General features: G+C 41.4%; 1 protein-coding gene across 10 annotated transcripts in view; it reads right to left on the bottom strand.

Moving 5' to 3' along the window:
• MAPKAP1 (MAPK associated protein 1) overlaps positions 1 to 15,813 on the bottom strand; it is a 232,163-nt gene that overhangs the window by 87,307 nt on the left and 129,043 nt on the right. For 9 of the 10 annotated variants that reach the window (XM_032634565.1, XM_032634564.1, XM_032634561.1 and 6 more), the window contains one exon: positions 6,601 to 6,710. In XM_032634565.1, the coding sequence (XP_032490456.1) occupies positions 6,601 to 6,710 (110 nt within the window). Of the gene's footprint in view, positions 1 to 1,321; positions 3,387 to 6,600; positions 6,711 to 15,813 lie in introns of those variants that run through there. The other variant, XM_032634563.1, reaches the window with a different exon arrangement.

Here is a 15,813-nt window from a genome sequence, read left to right as displayed (position 1 = left end):
CTTAGCAGTCCTCATTTACTGTATCATTGTCCTACTGGGTCACTGGATACCAAGTATCAGGTCCTTATTTCTTATCCAACCCCCACGTGTGAGCGGCATCTGCATGACTATTTATTCTTTCATGAGGAGGAGCAGTTTTCTGCAGAAATTCCTGCCTTTTTGACAAAGAACATTTAAACAGTCCTATTTACCTTTCCTTCCTCATTTTTTAAAAGAGGATCCAGTATAAGGAAAGCAAATGTCTGTGTCTCTGGCTGGCAAACTACTTTCACAGAAGAAAGGTTACTGGATTTTCTGTCTTTACAATTACACAAGAAGCAGGACTCTGTTCAGTTTTACAGCCAGAAGATTCTTTAGCTAACTTTAGCCTTTGGAGAGTATTTCAGGTTAGAAGAGTGTTAAAAATGCTACTGCATCTAAAACATATGGGCTTCTCTTTTCCATAGGGCAGCTCAGGACAGGTGTATGTTGCTTTAAGAAAGCTAGACATAAAACATTAAAACTGACACCAATACAGACAAACTGTGCAATTACAAAGAGAATTCCTGGCTTTATATCCAGATTCACCACAGGGTTCCTTTAAATGCTGCACTTCCCTGATGCATTTAGATCTTAGAATCAATGAACGTTTCTGTTTACAGAATTTTAAATTTGTTCTCCCATTAGGGTTCTAATAAGCAACACGGTACAATAAAAAGAGTATGGCTTTGAGGTCAAAAAAGCCTGGGCTCCAATTTAATATTATGTCACTTACTTACTGGGGAAACCTGGGTAACTTTAACTTCTCCTAGAACTGAGGAAAGGGAGGCTGAGAGAGGAAAGAAAGTGTATGATCACATGCATAGTTATCATAGTTCCTTAATTCTAAGATGCACATTTGCCCCTACTTTTTAACATTTCTAAAGTCTCATCTATAAAACAGGCACAATAAAATCTCCTTTCTAGGGGTGTTATGCAGATTAAATGAGATGCTATCTGTAAGTACACAAAGGCACTCAATAAATCAGCTCTTACCCCACTGGAATAGATCTTGGGGAAAGACCAATTTCTCCCTGACACATAAATCCTCTTAAAACATTGTTAATAAAAAATAATTTGTATATAACTGTCTAGGTCTATTTGGCGTGAAAGTAAGGCCTCTCGTGTGAGGTTGCAGGGAGTGAGTCAGAGACCCTGATGCTGCTGGTTCATTCGAGCAGGTCTCTTTTGGGTATAGGCTCCGAATCCCCACCCTGGCTTCCTGGGCTCTGGGCCTGGTCTGTATTCCTGTCATACTGCAGCCATCAACTCTGTACTTCTTTTCAATTCTTTTCTTTGTGTTCATATTCTCTGTATGTCCTACTCCCTCTTTGGGCCTCAGTGTATTTCACAGTGGTTAGAAGTTTAGATTTTATTCTGAATGCAACTGGAAGTCATTGAAGGGTTTGGACCAGATATAATTCGATTTATATTTTAAAAAACCTCTTTGTCTGCTGCTTTGTAGGCAAGAGATTGGAGGGGCCAAGAGCAGAGGCAGGAAAAGCAGCCAGGGTGTATTTCAACAGTCCAGGTGAGGTCTTGGTGATCTGGATCCATCCAATGGAGATGGAAAAGACTGAATTCAGGACATATTCTGGAGGTAAAAATAAGAGGACTTGCTAATGGATAAGAAGATGTGTGGAGTTAGCACAGGGAAGAATTCAAGGGTCATTTTTACTACATTTTTTTTTGGGGGGGTGATGGGGGGAGAAAGTTAAGTAAATTAACTTCAAAGTAATCTGAAATGTTCTTTTTATATTAAAATAGTAAGCCTTTAACAGCCAAGGCTTTGAAAGACACTGCCCCTCTCCAACTCTTCACAGCTTAAATGTGAAGGTCACAATTTCAATGTCAATTTCTCTGGGAGGTGTTCCCTGACCATCCATAGAAAGCAGTGAGCTCCCCTGCATCTCATCTTCTCTCTCTCAGCCCCTCATATTTACTCTCACTTTAGAATGTAAGCTCCTCTTCAGCAAGGGTCCGGTAGATCTGCTTCACCACAGTCTCCCTGCACCCAGCATAGGTCTGACCCATGAGAGCATGAGTGAGTGTACACACAGCTACAAATACATTATAGATCAATATTTACACCTTACATGAATTTTTAAGATATAACTTGAGCATCCAATGCTGTCATCATTAGCCGTCCCTCAGATCAGAACCTCACACACCCTGTGGTAGATGTTCACTCCCCTCTCTGCTCCTAGCAGTACTTTAGGGAATAGTGTTTGAGAAGTCCTAGACTAGACTATCTCCTTGGTGACATTCTAGGGGTCTAGTGAAAACACAGTAAATTAGCTATCAATAATGTGGTCTGTAACTCCAAACAGAGATGTTAAGAGGGAGTTCACTTGACAAAGCTAACATTTATCTTTCAAATTCTAGGTGAAATTTTGTATGGGAAAAGTAGGAATTAATGTCGTAAGTCTTATTAATATTGTAAGAACTTTTCAAAAAGGATCTAATAAAAATTAGATCAGACTAATAAAAATTTGTCTTTCACATCAAAAGGCAAGAATGGACAGGGGTGAGAAGAAGTTGATATGCTTCTGGTTCAATCTCTCAGCAGATGATAATGAAAAACTCCTCCATTTTATAATAACAACAAATATTGAAATAGAGCCATACAGATCACTATTCTACTTAGAAAATCCTGCTTCGAAGCCTTCTCTCTTTTGTAGACCCAGAGACACCTCTATTTCTGCATCAGCGTTACAACTGAATTTAAGTGTACCTCCATTTCTCAAGTGCCTCCGTCATACCCAACATCATGCTTCAGGAGGCTGGTAAAGGTTGGTGTGTAATAACATTTTAAACAACATCAAAATACTAAGAAGCTCAGAAGGTCATCACTGATTGTGAGGATGAACTTGATAAAAGGAGAACTTGACAAACTAAGGCCTTTACTCACTAAACAGGTTAGTGTATTTTACTGGTTAAATCAAGGGACCTGACAGGCTACTCGTCATTACGTTAAAAACATACCCACCCAACTGTTAAAATTAGTAAAGAAGTCTCAGCTAATTCTTCTAAAACTGGATTCTCCGTTTACAATTTTCTTAAATCATGGGGACTTTCTGCCAATGCAAGTAGATTCCAAATGTCAAGTAGGTCAGTAATAAAATGAAAAGCTGGAGAGAGACTTTTAAAAGAGACATTTAAAAATGGGCTTAAAAAAATAGGCCTTGGGCTTCCCTGGTGGCGCAGTGGTTGAGAGTCCGCCTGCCGATGCAGGGGACACAGGTTTGTGCCCCGGTCCGGGAAGATCCCACATGCCGTGGAGCGGCTGGGCCCGTGAGCCATGGCCGCTGAGCCTGCGCGTCCGGAGCCTGTGCTCTGCAACAGGAGAGGCCACAACAGTGAGAGGCCTGCGTACGGCAAAAAAAAAAAAAAAAAAAAAAAGGCCTTAGCAGAGAACTGACTGGGACACACTATGAAAAGATTACTGTAAGTTCAGTACATGAATATTAATAGAAAAAACCCTGCAGTGTTCATAAATAGTTATGACTTGATGAAATAATTACAAATAATGCAAGTCAAAATTTTAGATCAGTTGCAAGTATCTGTAATGATATTCTATCCATAAAAAGCAAAAATATTTTAAAACCCTAGAGGTTTCCATTGACAAAGCTATTTACCTAAACAAAGAAGAATTCTTTTGCTCAAATATCTATCACCTTCTGATTTTCTACAAATGAAAATTGGTGAGGGAATGCCAGGGGGAAGGGCAACAGAGTATTTAAACACTAGGCCAGTCATTAAGTCCACAGCTTGATTTAATAATGAAATAGTTTAAGTTCTCAATTTATTATTGTTAAACAGAGAGTTGTATGGTCATTCGGGAAAAAAAAGATGAGAGATGTTAAAGGTTTGTTGAGTAAGCAGCTAGAGTTCACTGTCAGCCTATGAAAGGAGTTCTGAAATCCTGGTCTAATACGACTAACCTCTAAGGCACAAGCAGTGTGAGAACTCTTGACCCCACATGGCACATGCTATCTAATCTCAAGTGCTATTTCTCCCTTCTCACTTAAATTAAATAATAGTAGCAAAGAGACAAGTGCTGTTCTGCACTCAATCAGGTGAAAGCTGTTTGAAGAGAGGGCTGAGCCAGACACTGGGGCATGGCGGGCACCTTCTTGCAAAGACTGAGCGGGTCACTGTGGTAGAGGCTTAGGAAGTGCGGGATGAGTGTCTCTAACCTGGCATCTCCTGACACCAAGTTCATGACTAAGTTCATGTGTCATAATGGGTAAGTAATAAGTATTTCACAGCCAACTGTGAGCACTAACAGACTTTTTTTTTTTTTTTGAGTAAATGTACTTGTGTTTCTTTCTATGACAGGACGATTTTCCCCTTCATTAATCACCCTCCAAAACAAGTCCACTCCACAATACAAAGTTCCAAAACACAAAATATACCCTGCCTTTACCAGGTTAACTTTAAATAAACATCTTTTCCAAACTGGAGATAATCCCTCTATTTCATGAGACCAGACTTAACAAAGCAATAGAAAGAGCTTTTTATTTTAAAAAGCTTTTTGGATCAAGAAAATGGGACAGTAATTTATGTAAATGCATCAATCTCAACTGACTTCTCTAGTATGAAAAGGAATAAATAATGCAGATGACTGTTTTTCAGACAACGAGTCCTAACTCTTTGCCAATGATATGGCAAAGACTCTGATGGAAATGGCAGGGATGTGTACACAAAGGTGAACATAAATAAATGTGTGTATGATAAACGTGGCTGCTGGAGATGGACACAGATAAATAGGTAGGCAATTGGACAGGGATGGCTGGAGACGGAGGGAAAGACACTGGTTCAGCTGTATCCCAGTGAGTTCACAGAGCTTTCATGATCTAAAAAATGCACGACAGCAGAATTCCTATTAAGAAGGTTAAAAAAGTCCTACCTCCTCTTGGGTAATTCAGAATAAAGCTATCTCAGAATATAATAAATATGTCATAAAATACACTATTATATAAAAAATTTAGGGACAAAAACAAGACGAAAAAACCAGGATCCTAAAGGTAGAAGAATGCTTATTTAACACCTTTAAATATCTGAAACTGTTTAAATGCTATTAGATTGGCACCTAGAACCCTAAATTTCTACTTTCCCCTGGGAAAGTAGAGGCTATGCCTCTTCAATCATCCCTTAAATGCAAAGAGGTTTGACCCCCATGCAATGGATAAAAGTCACCCAAAAAATGAACAAAAGAGGTGTTTGGAAAAACCAGAACACCATTCATCCCAGCTAACGACTTGTTCATTATGAGTGATGATGGATAAAGACTTCTCATGCTGAGATGAAATCAAGATTTATATGCATTGTTTCCTCTCCCAACTTGTGGGAAGATCATCATCATTTAATTCTATCTCTGCGGCCAGTGATGGGCATCCAGAGAGCTGGTTATCAAACGGTGCAGTCAGCTGGCAAAAGCCGAAACGTGCAGTTGGCACATCTGGACGGAGCCGCCACAGCCGAGGGTGAACAATGACTCCTGGCAAACATCCAAATTGCTTGCAGACGCTAGCAGGTCTCATCTACAACCGCCCCTACCAGCATCTCTCTCTCTCTCTTTTTTATGAGAATCAGATTTTCATTGCTCCATTCAATTGCTCTCCTCTGCCATTTTTTACAGCTCTTATCGTTCCCTTGGAATATGGCCTTGAGACAGCTCATCCGTGTCCTTCACTGTGTTATCTCTTCTAACTTTTATTAAAACTTCAGCTTTCATCTGAAGATAGCTAATTAAATCTGGAACAGATTATATTCCTCCCCTTAAAAGGAACACAGAACTATTTTCCTCAACCCGAGCCATGCTTTTTTTCCCTTTCCAAAACATAAAACCAAAGGTGTTTAAGAAGTCTCATTTGCTTACAAAGCTAAGATATCTGACATGTCATAGATAGGTTGATTTATACTAAAGTTGTCTACGGTGTGATAAATCTTTGAGCTATTTCTCAAGATAATTATTTCTCAATATTGGGAATATTTTCTTTTCTCATATCCTTTAAATATTACAGCTAATACCACAAGCTTATTTTCTGTATAAATTGAGTAATGAGGAATTAGCGATTAACAGCTACTTGTGTCAAGTGATTTATCTTAAAAAAAATTTTTTTTTACAGTTGCCCTCATTTTGGTAAAAATGAAAAAATGTTTTCTTTTATTCTATACCCCAAACACTAGCAACCAAAAATTCCCCCAAGGAAAACTACATGAAAACATGAAATTAAAAGCAGTGCTTCAAATTTAGGGTTAAATCAGTTTTCCAGACAGCTTTACGCCAACTAATAGTTAGCTCAAGTAGCTTTGTCTTAATCTATCGCAAATTAATGATGAAGCTTCCATAAGTGACACGGACACATTCTTCTCACATATGTCACTGACCCAATCCCTTCCTTGGGCCCAGGGGCAGCTTAAAATCACTCTTCTGTACACTTGCTATTGAACCCAGCAATGACATCTGAACCAATCCAGCCAGCCATCAAACACCCACCCATACCCACACCCACACCCAGCACTTTTAACTAAGGGTTAAGCTTCTGTTGCCAGAGTATGATTTAACTGTCCCACCTGAAATTTTCTGGGATCCTTTTCTTCGCTTCACTGCCTTTAGCAAGATTTCTTTCATGGTGACCTTTGTGTTGTCCACCTGAATAAGGGAGAATCCATGAGCAGCATTTCTGTAGGAAAAGACAAACATTAAATCAAGACCAATATTCAACCACAGGGATGTTAATACAGCCCTCACTGAGTTTCAGTTTGAGTAAGTGTACAATCAAGTGTCAATTATTTTGAAAAGGGTTAAATAAACAAACTTCTAACGCGAGAAAGAGAGAGAGCGCGCGCACGCGCGAGAAAAGCCTAATATGAACGGTTCCAAGTGAAAGAGAGGGCAGAATTAGGAAAGATGTTTCTATTTATCTTAAATTGAATCCAATTGGTCTGTGTGGGTCACTAGTACCATGGCTTCCTAGTGTTGGTTCTCAAGCCAAATCCTGCAGCAAGAACAAACGATAAAGTTGGCTTGTGTCAGTAGATGTCACTGCAGGCAGATACTACCATTATATTAAAGCTCATGGAGCCCTGGAGGGAAAATGGGGGGTGGATATGATAGCCCAAAGCAATTTAGAATAAGGAAAACAAAGACTCTCCCTAACTGGCAAGCAAATAAATAAATTAATAAACAAGCATTAAAAAAAATACACAGTCTCTGTACACTTCAGTAGTAATGTTTTAATCTACTTAGTCTTAGAAGGTCAAGCAAAATATTAGCTGAAGCGTAAATAATTATGACAAAATAGTAACACTACTTATAAGCTTCTAGCCAATCACAGTTGGGGTGGGGGGCGGTCATCTAGATAAGAAAAAACTGGTAAGGAACAAGTAGCCTTAAAAAAGAAGCCCATCCCTGGGTGAGGGATAACTTCACTACGACCGTCAACTGCAATAGGAGGTATCACAAATACTACTCACTATGCTTGGGCACTGAAACAAAACAGGCCAATTCCAAGCAGCTCATGTAACAAATGGGACCCAAGTTTCCAACTATGGAACATGGGAATTGCCACAAGGAGTTTGGTTGCATTCCCATTTCCCCATAAGAATCTCAAAGCGGAACACAGCCAAAAAACATGGCAGAACTTCATACTGACAAGAAAACTGAAAGAAAAGCCAAGCCCCAAGCTAAGCCATGGAAAAGCTTCCCAATGGTAGGACAGACTGGGAAGGGGTCTTAAACCTAGTTTGGACCCAACCAGGTGGCTGGCTTTCCAAGGGGGCTGGGGGCTGATCTCAAAACCAAGGACCCAATTTGCTTCCCTAATACAAAGACATCTCCACACCCCCTCCACACCCCCTCCTGCTGTTTAATCCTTGACATTCCATTTGTTAAAAGGCAAAAGCCGATGCTGGTCTAGCCAGCACGATCATCCATTTTAACTTGGTCAAGTTTTGCTCTCGAACAGCAGGCCTGAGAACTGTCAAGCTAATTTTACTGAACACTCTGTTACTGAATCATGCCTGAGCCCCGGCCGCTCTTTACCTCAGAAGCTGGACCCCATCCCAGAACAATCTTTAAAAGTTTATTTTACTGATCAAAGCAAAATAAGAAATAGCTCTTTTTTTAAAACTATATTTAGGGAGCCAGGTAGTAAGTGATGCTCTGGCAAGAGTTCTGAAATGTAAAGTGCCTTGTGCATTTATAAACTTGTGGGTATTTGCTCTGGCACTAGGCCAGTGTGTGTTTGGAACAAATGCCAATCATTCGCGTTCAGACTTGCCTTCCCCTGCTCTCTCCTCGGAAGTCAGTATGCGCTCCATCTGTGACAATATGCTGGGCGATGGATGAGTAGGACCTAAAAGGAACACCAGTTCTTGGGTACTCGCAAGCTAGTATTGGGCTAGATCTCCCAAACTTCCATCTGTCTGGGTTCCACCTGAACTATTTTAGATTTGAGTCTGCTTGTAAATTGCTTACATTCTCTCCTAATCTGCTGCTGGCTGATAGCGTTATTTCCAACCAATACATTTATCTTTTCAGCGAAGGCAGACTAAAAGCTCAAAAGGTAGCCTTGTGTTTGGACTAACTTCCATAATTAAAAGTGTCCTTTGAAAAGATCTTTGAACAGAGGAAAATCCCTAGTCTGTATTTTTCTGTCATTTTACCCAAACATACCTGGGTGACAAGGTTAAAGCATGTGGAGGAAATCCCTGGCACTTATCATCCACAGGCATTACTGATAAACTGTGTGGTGGAGGAATAAAGGATTACCTTCTGTATTTTTTCATTACACTTTTCTTTTGTTACAGAATACATAAATCCATTGTGGCACAATGTAATATGTATCACCATGCTACACCTGCGGACGCTTCCGAGCGGCTGCCATGTCTGTGCAGTCAGGAATGATAAGTGAACCACCCGTGAATGTTAACGATAGTGATCATTCTGAGGTAACTCGGCTCTCCATCTTCCTTTACAGTCTCTGTGCTGAAGCCAGGGTAGCAAGGTTCATGAGAGGAAAATGAAAACAACAGTGAAGGGAAGGGGCATGCTCGGCACTCGGAATGTGCCTTCGCGGGTGTGCGGGATCTCACTCTGGGGCTACGTTTCGGTGAAAACGTGCACATTTAAAGAAGAAAGAGGTTGTGACCCACGTCCTGCGCCCTCAGCCAGACTTAATGAAAGTTTCCTCAGGTCAGCCTCGCACTCCACTCACTCCTCTCCCTCCAGACGAACGCCAACATTGGATCTTGTCCCAAGTCTACAGCACTTAATGTTTCTAAAACACAAGAGTACAGGATCTAAGTGGTTCTCAGAATCCATGTAGGTGCAACTGTTAAGTTGTGCTCCCATTTAATAAATGGATATGGAGACCTGCTACCACAATTTTCAGCTTGACTTCAAAAGAGTCTGGGTTTTATGCCTCATTTCTTCATATCCAGGATTTTTTATGGGCTTTCTAAAATGTCTACGGAAATACATCGTGTAAAGGCACTTTTATTTGATGTTGGGCACTGGGTCTGAGACTGAGGAGACGATGATCTTGGGGGACCCGGGGCAGCAGGTGGGGAGGGTGCTAGCCCTGCTTCCCTTCTTCATGGCACTGCATTTCAGTCTCTGGGTTGTGACCTGCGCTGGGGATGACCAGCCCTTGGATAGACAGGCAGATGGATGGACAGACAGGTGGGCTGCAAACCCACTCTCAGCTAGGAAACTGCTCCTCCCCCAGCCCCCCTCGTGGACAGACAGCTTCTTTTCTGCCAGTGCAGGGCATTCTAGGGGCACTGGAAGAAGCAGCTGCCCTTCTGCAGCTCCTTGGGTTGCCCGTGCTGGGTCCAGGATGAAGCACCACCTCAGGGAGCTGACTGAATGCTGGCAGGAGTGCTTCAGTCAATTCCAAGTTAGGTCCTGTCAAGTCTCGTAAACACTGAAAAACGTATGGGTATTTTAAAAAGAGATTACTTACTTGAGGAATTCAGTTCTGTCCCAGTGCAAAGCCACTCAGTTAACAGAGGGAAGTTTTTATACCAGCATTAACCTAACACAATGAGCATTTCTGCACTAAGCACTGAACTAGAGGCGGCGGTGGACAAAGAGAGAAGTAGGGGCACAGGTCTTTATCTGAGAAGCTTAGATTTTATTTATAGGGGCAGAGCTGGAATCAGAACCCAAGCTGGAAGGCAACATATTGGAGAGGAAGACACATGGGTTGGGAGTTAAATACCTTTTGGTTCAAATCCTGGCTCCATGGCTAACCAAAATGTTGTCTTAACATGTGGGAACCTCAGTTGTGTCCACGAAATGAGGAGGCCATGTCCCTACAGAATTGCCAGGAGGATAAAATAGACAATGAATGCCAAGCACCTGGAACTAAGGCTGGCAAACAGTAAAAGGGGTTTATGATGTTCCTTCTCTTGTGTTCCCCTGTCCCAAGTCATCACCCCAAGAGAAGAGGCCTCATTCAGCCCATTTCCCCCAAACCCCCAGGAGATACTGCTTATTTGGGGGAATGGATCTCAACCTTCATTGCTCATAATTGATAACACAGGGCCATGAAAATGTGCAATTGGCTGGGCATGGTGGCAGCACTGGGACACTATCAGTAGGCAGCCCCTGGCCCAGGCATCAAAACCCCCCTGAAGCTCAAAGCAGGGCACCCTGGGCTCCGGTTTTAAGGTTTTCCTTTTTGAGAGAGTAAACCAGAGAAGTAGGTACGTTCTACCTCGGCTTAACTCAGCTTTGGGTGGGGATGGTGGAAGTCAAAAATCATGGTGGGCTTCCCTGGTGGCACAGTGGTTGAGAGTCCGCCTGCCGATGCAGGGGACACGGGTTCGTGCCCCGGTCCGGGAGGATCCCACATGCCGCAGAGCAGCTGGGCCCATGAGCCATGGCCGCTAAGCCTGCGCGTCTGGAGCCTGTGCTCCGCAACGGGAGAGGCCACAACAGTGAGAGGCCCGCGTACCACAAAAAAAAAAAAAAAAAAAAAAACCATGGTGATAATGCAGAGAAATCCAGCGAGATTTATTAAGTGTCTGCTTCTGCAGAGTTCAAGATGTTATTATTCAACAATTAAAACAATAATAGTAGCATCTACTACCTACTGAGCACTTAGTATGTGCCAAGTGCTGTGTTAAGCCTTTTAAATCTGCATTAACTCATTCTACCCTAAAATAGGCACTAATAAGTTATATCCATTTTGCAAAAACTGAGGCTGGAAATATTAGGGAATTTACCTGAGGTCACTCATCTATTAAAGATCCTATTTTGGATTCAAAAATCAACAATACGGTCCTTAATCCAAGTAGCACAGTCCAGTGGGAGAGAAAGACAAAGAAGCAAACAAAGAATTACAGCTCTGCATGATAAGCACAAAGATGAAGGCAAGCTCAGAGTGCTGCCAAAACACAGGGGCACTGAACCCAGCCGGTAGGGGTGAGGGGGATCAGAGAAGCTTCTTAGTGGGGAGGTCTCAAGACATAGCTGTCATTTAGCTCTGCATCATACTGAAAAAATGGTGGCAACACCAGAAGGCAGCAGAGCACAGCAAGTTCTAGAATACAGCCTGCTTTGGAGTCCCAGCTCTGCCTTCCTTGGGTAAATGATATAACTCTCTAACTTCTAGTTTTCTCATCTACAAAATGAGGCTAATTCTTAGACTATAAGATTGCTGTCAGGGCTAAATACTTCTAAAATAATTAACATAATACCTGTCATAAAATAAATGTTTAATAAGCAATAGATAATATAGTAACTATCAGCTTTTCTTCATACAAAGAAGTGATATATAATGATGAGAAAATGACTTCAGTCAGCATTTACTGAGCACTTACTTTGTTCATTTAATCCTCCCAGAAAAGGTAGGTGTTATCATCAGTCCCATTTTATAATGGAGGAAATTGAGGTTTGGCAAGGCTGAGACACATACCTGGAATTACGCAGCTAAGAAGTGGAGGAACCAGGACTTGAACCCAGGTCAGCCAGACTCCAAAGCCTGTGTTTCAAACCTCCCTATGGCCAAGGGAGTTTGGGGGGACTAAGGGGAAGAAGAGACTTCCAGAGAGTGTATCTTCCAGATTGGAACCACTGCCCAATCTATGGAAAAGGTCAACTCCCACTGTAACAAATTCAGTTTGATTATAAATGTCCCAGCTCTTAGACTAACCATATGACCTACGAGACTGCTTTTTAAAAGTCCTTGGAAAACGTCCTGGTTTCCTGAGCCACAGTATCAGTTTGTGAAAGTGGGAAAAGGCTGCCAAGAGTAGCACTCCCTCCTCCAGTCCTGACCAGTTCATAATCGTGATGAAGACGTACTCCTTTGGTTCCCAGCCTGTTCTGGTCCCAATTCCATGCATGTTCATTTTTGAGCATTTCAAGGTAGAAAATGAAAATATATGAGCAAGAGAAAGCCTTATAATAACTGCAGCATGCCTGCTTTAAAGGAAGTCCTTCGGGTATTTCTTTATCCATAAAGAGAGTTTACACTAGTGGGAATGCCACATTTTGTTTCCCCTTGCGCTGACAAAATTTTTTTTTTAAAGATCAAAGCGTATTGCGTGAGTATGTGATATTTGACATTGGACAAAGTACTCTTTTTCAAAAGAGACATTTTCCAAAAACATAACTCACTAGACTAATGGGCAGTGAGAAGCCAAAATGACTGCCCTCCGCCTTCTCCTTGTCTATCTTTGCCAGAGTCCTTGGGACTTGCCAAATCCGGTCATGCCTGCTTAGCTTGCTCGACTGATTGTGCCAGAAAAGAAAATAAGACACAGATGTATTTGAGCTCTTTGAGATGCCAGTAAGAGAGACAGCTAATGGCTTCATTTCGACCCTCCCCTTCCAGCTGGGCACAGGTGGGGGATAATGAGGTCCCTCTCCCTAATCAAACTCAATTATTTACTACTCTATATAACCGCAAAGACACTCACATTCAGTTCAGAATATAAAACACACCGTGGGCTACCTCCAACCACCGCCACTGGGTATTTATAACAAACTCAAGTGGCTAACAGTTTGCCTTGGCAGGAGTTTAAGTGTGTAAAGTTTTGCAAACTGTTTCTGTTCAAATATGTCCTGCTGAAATGGGGTCCCAGGCGGGGTTCCACAACTGTCAGGTCAGTGAACTGCATAACATCTGAGAATGTATTCACCACACAGTGCAGACAGGATCTGGAAATCAAAAGCTTCGTTCTATTGCACCCTTCTGAGAAGCATCACAGTTTTTTCAACAGCAAGACTGACGCTGTATTAATAAACATTACAAGTCACTAGCCTGACAGGTACATAGCAGCAGCTGACAGACTCCAACACAAGCTGAGGGGAGAACAGAGGAAAGCAAAATGAGACATAGTAACTAAACATGGCCAAAGGGGGTGGATCATGAAACAAATCACATTAACATCAGAAATGTGAGTCCCAAACTTTTAAGATATATAGCAACCAAAGCAACAATCTGGTATAATTTTTGGATACCAAAGTAAGTTGATGGCTATCTAAAATATGTGCTTTTATTGTAGGAACAAAGTTATCCTGGCACAATCTCAACAGACACATTCCAGTGAGCAAAACATACATATTTAGCTTGTCTGACCTTTAAATTCTTAGAAGTATGTAATTAATGCTTTCCATCTTTATTACTTACTCCAATATTTCTGTCACTTTAAACAGACACAAAGAAAAATCTTTTCTTTTCTCTAGACAGTAGCTGTTGCCAAAAAGGAAATCAAGTCACATTTACAAATACAAAATTAAACAGGCTGCATATGTTACACTTCCATACACGAGGACAATCTAGACAATGAAAATGTTTGCTAATACAACAGAATGAAAAGAAACAACACACAGTCAGTCCTCTATGACTCAAGCAACCAATAAATAACTAGGATAATTTATAGCCATGTTGTCAGGCCTGGTCACAAAGAGCACAGGCATCTTATTTTATTACTTGCCCTATTTTAGCTCTGCCCCTTACCAAACTGCATGACCTTGGGTAAATAACTACCTGTCTCTGATCCTCAGCTTATATATTATAAAGATACGTTGCTTATAAGGAATAAATGAGATAATGGCTATTAGGGGCACCAAACTGAGTGTGCAAAAACGCTCATTTCTTCCCCTCACCCCCACTACCTCCTCTCAAGACCATTAAGGCAATATCACATTAAGAGTATGTGAGTTTTCAAACTAATGATATCTTTTCATAACAGTCTGGTCACTTAGGGTGTATTGTGGAGATCTCATCAAGAATGTATACTAAAACCACTGAGACCCTTTTTTGAAAGGCCCTCATACAGGAAAGAGCAATGAATCTAGGGCATGCCTCCTAAAACAGCAGCTAACCTTTCCCTTTATGCAGAGCCAAGAGAAGCCACAGCAGTCTCTGGGAGCTCTCTGGGCCACACTGACTGAGGCAGCCCAGCTTCTGGTACAAGATCCTCCAACGTCTACCCCGTGGTCCATTTCCCAAATAGCAAAATCCTAACTGGATTCTATTTGCTCTGCAGCTCTTGGTTAAAATGACTCCTTTCCCACATCCACCTGACATATTAAACATTTTAAGTAAAACACATATATAGGAAGCCAATTTAATTAACTGACTTCTGATCTAGGAAGATTCTGTCCGTTTTATTGTTTTTGACTTTTCTTTCCTTAAAGCCCTTCTTCCCCACCCCAGAGTAGGATCCCAGTGTGAAACATTAATGTCAACACATGTAACGCAATGACACCACCCCAGCTGCTTTTGTCATTGTCATTTTTAAAGTCAACTCAGTTTCACAAATTCTGATTGAATTAGCCCATGCTGGGGGATGGGAAGAGATGGACAATGCAAGTTCCTCTCCTGTCCACTGCAAGATCTCATTTTCATTTTCCCTTGTCCTACTGTCTAAAGGCCTTGGCATGGTCATTGTTGGCAAGGAGCACTTCTTCAGATGCTGAAAACCAGCTGAGATCCAGCTCTTAACTAGTATTAGGGGCCACCCTAATAACTCTGTCCCCTACTTCTCCCCTCCCACACTCCTGACAGCCAAACAACTTCAACGCTTAGGCTCAGAGTAGCTACTAGCAGTCAGCAAGTTAGGGACTCCTGTTTATATACACATTTGCTCTATCCAAAATCAATCAAGAACAATGGATACCTTAGAAATCTGCTTGCTGATCTGGTAAAGGAGGCTGTGTCCACTAACAGGCTCCTAATTTGCACTTTGTTAGAGTAATCCATTCTCCTTCCCCTAAGGACAACTCTATTTCCAGGGGTTTCCTGGGGCCCAAGGGCCTGGGAGGGCAAAACCAGCCTAGCCCCAACTCAGTAAGAATATCAAAAGGTATCCAGCTTCACACTCTTTTCCACAAAACACTTTTCCAATTAGGGATTCATTTAAGTTAACTAGCTCCTGTTTTTAAATGTAAATCATTATATAATGTAATAAGTCATTATCTCTGCATGATGGAACAAAGAGAAATTTGAAATTTTCTTTTATATGAAAAAACAGATTTTCTAATTTTTCTATTCTGTTTTCCATAAGATCTTACGGAAAAACCCGAACGAACTTTTGAGGCAACCCAATCTAATGGACATGTATTAATTGTGCAATAAAAAAATAACCCAAAGAAAAGTTAAACCCCATATACAACTTAGTGTAAATTATTCAGGCTGATAAATCTCTGATAAAAATAACAAATAGCAACTACATAACACTTCCTACACACTAGGGTCTGAGCTAATTTTCTCATAGCAGCATTTCCTACCTGAGGTTCATGGACCCCCTAGGGTCAAAAGATGC

The sequence above is a fragment of the Phocoena sinus genome, chromosome 6, assembly GCF_008692025.1.
Source record: "Phocoena sinus isolate mPhoSin1 chromosome 6, mPhoSin1.pri, whole genome shotgun sequence".
NCBI lineage: Eukaryota > Metazoa > Chordata > Mammalia > Artiodactyla > Phocoenidae > Phocoena > Phocoena sinus.
Note: the sequence above shows the minus strand (reverse complement) of the source record. Positions and strands in the feature narration are given on the sequence as shown.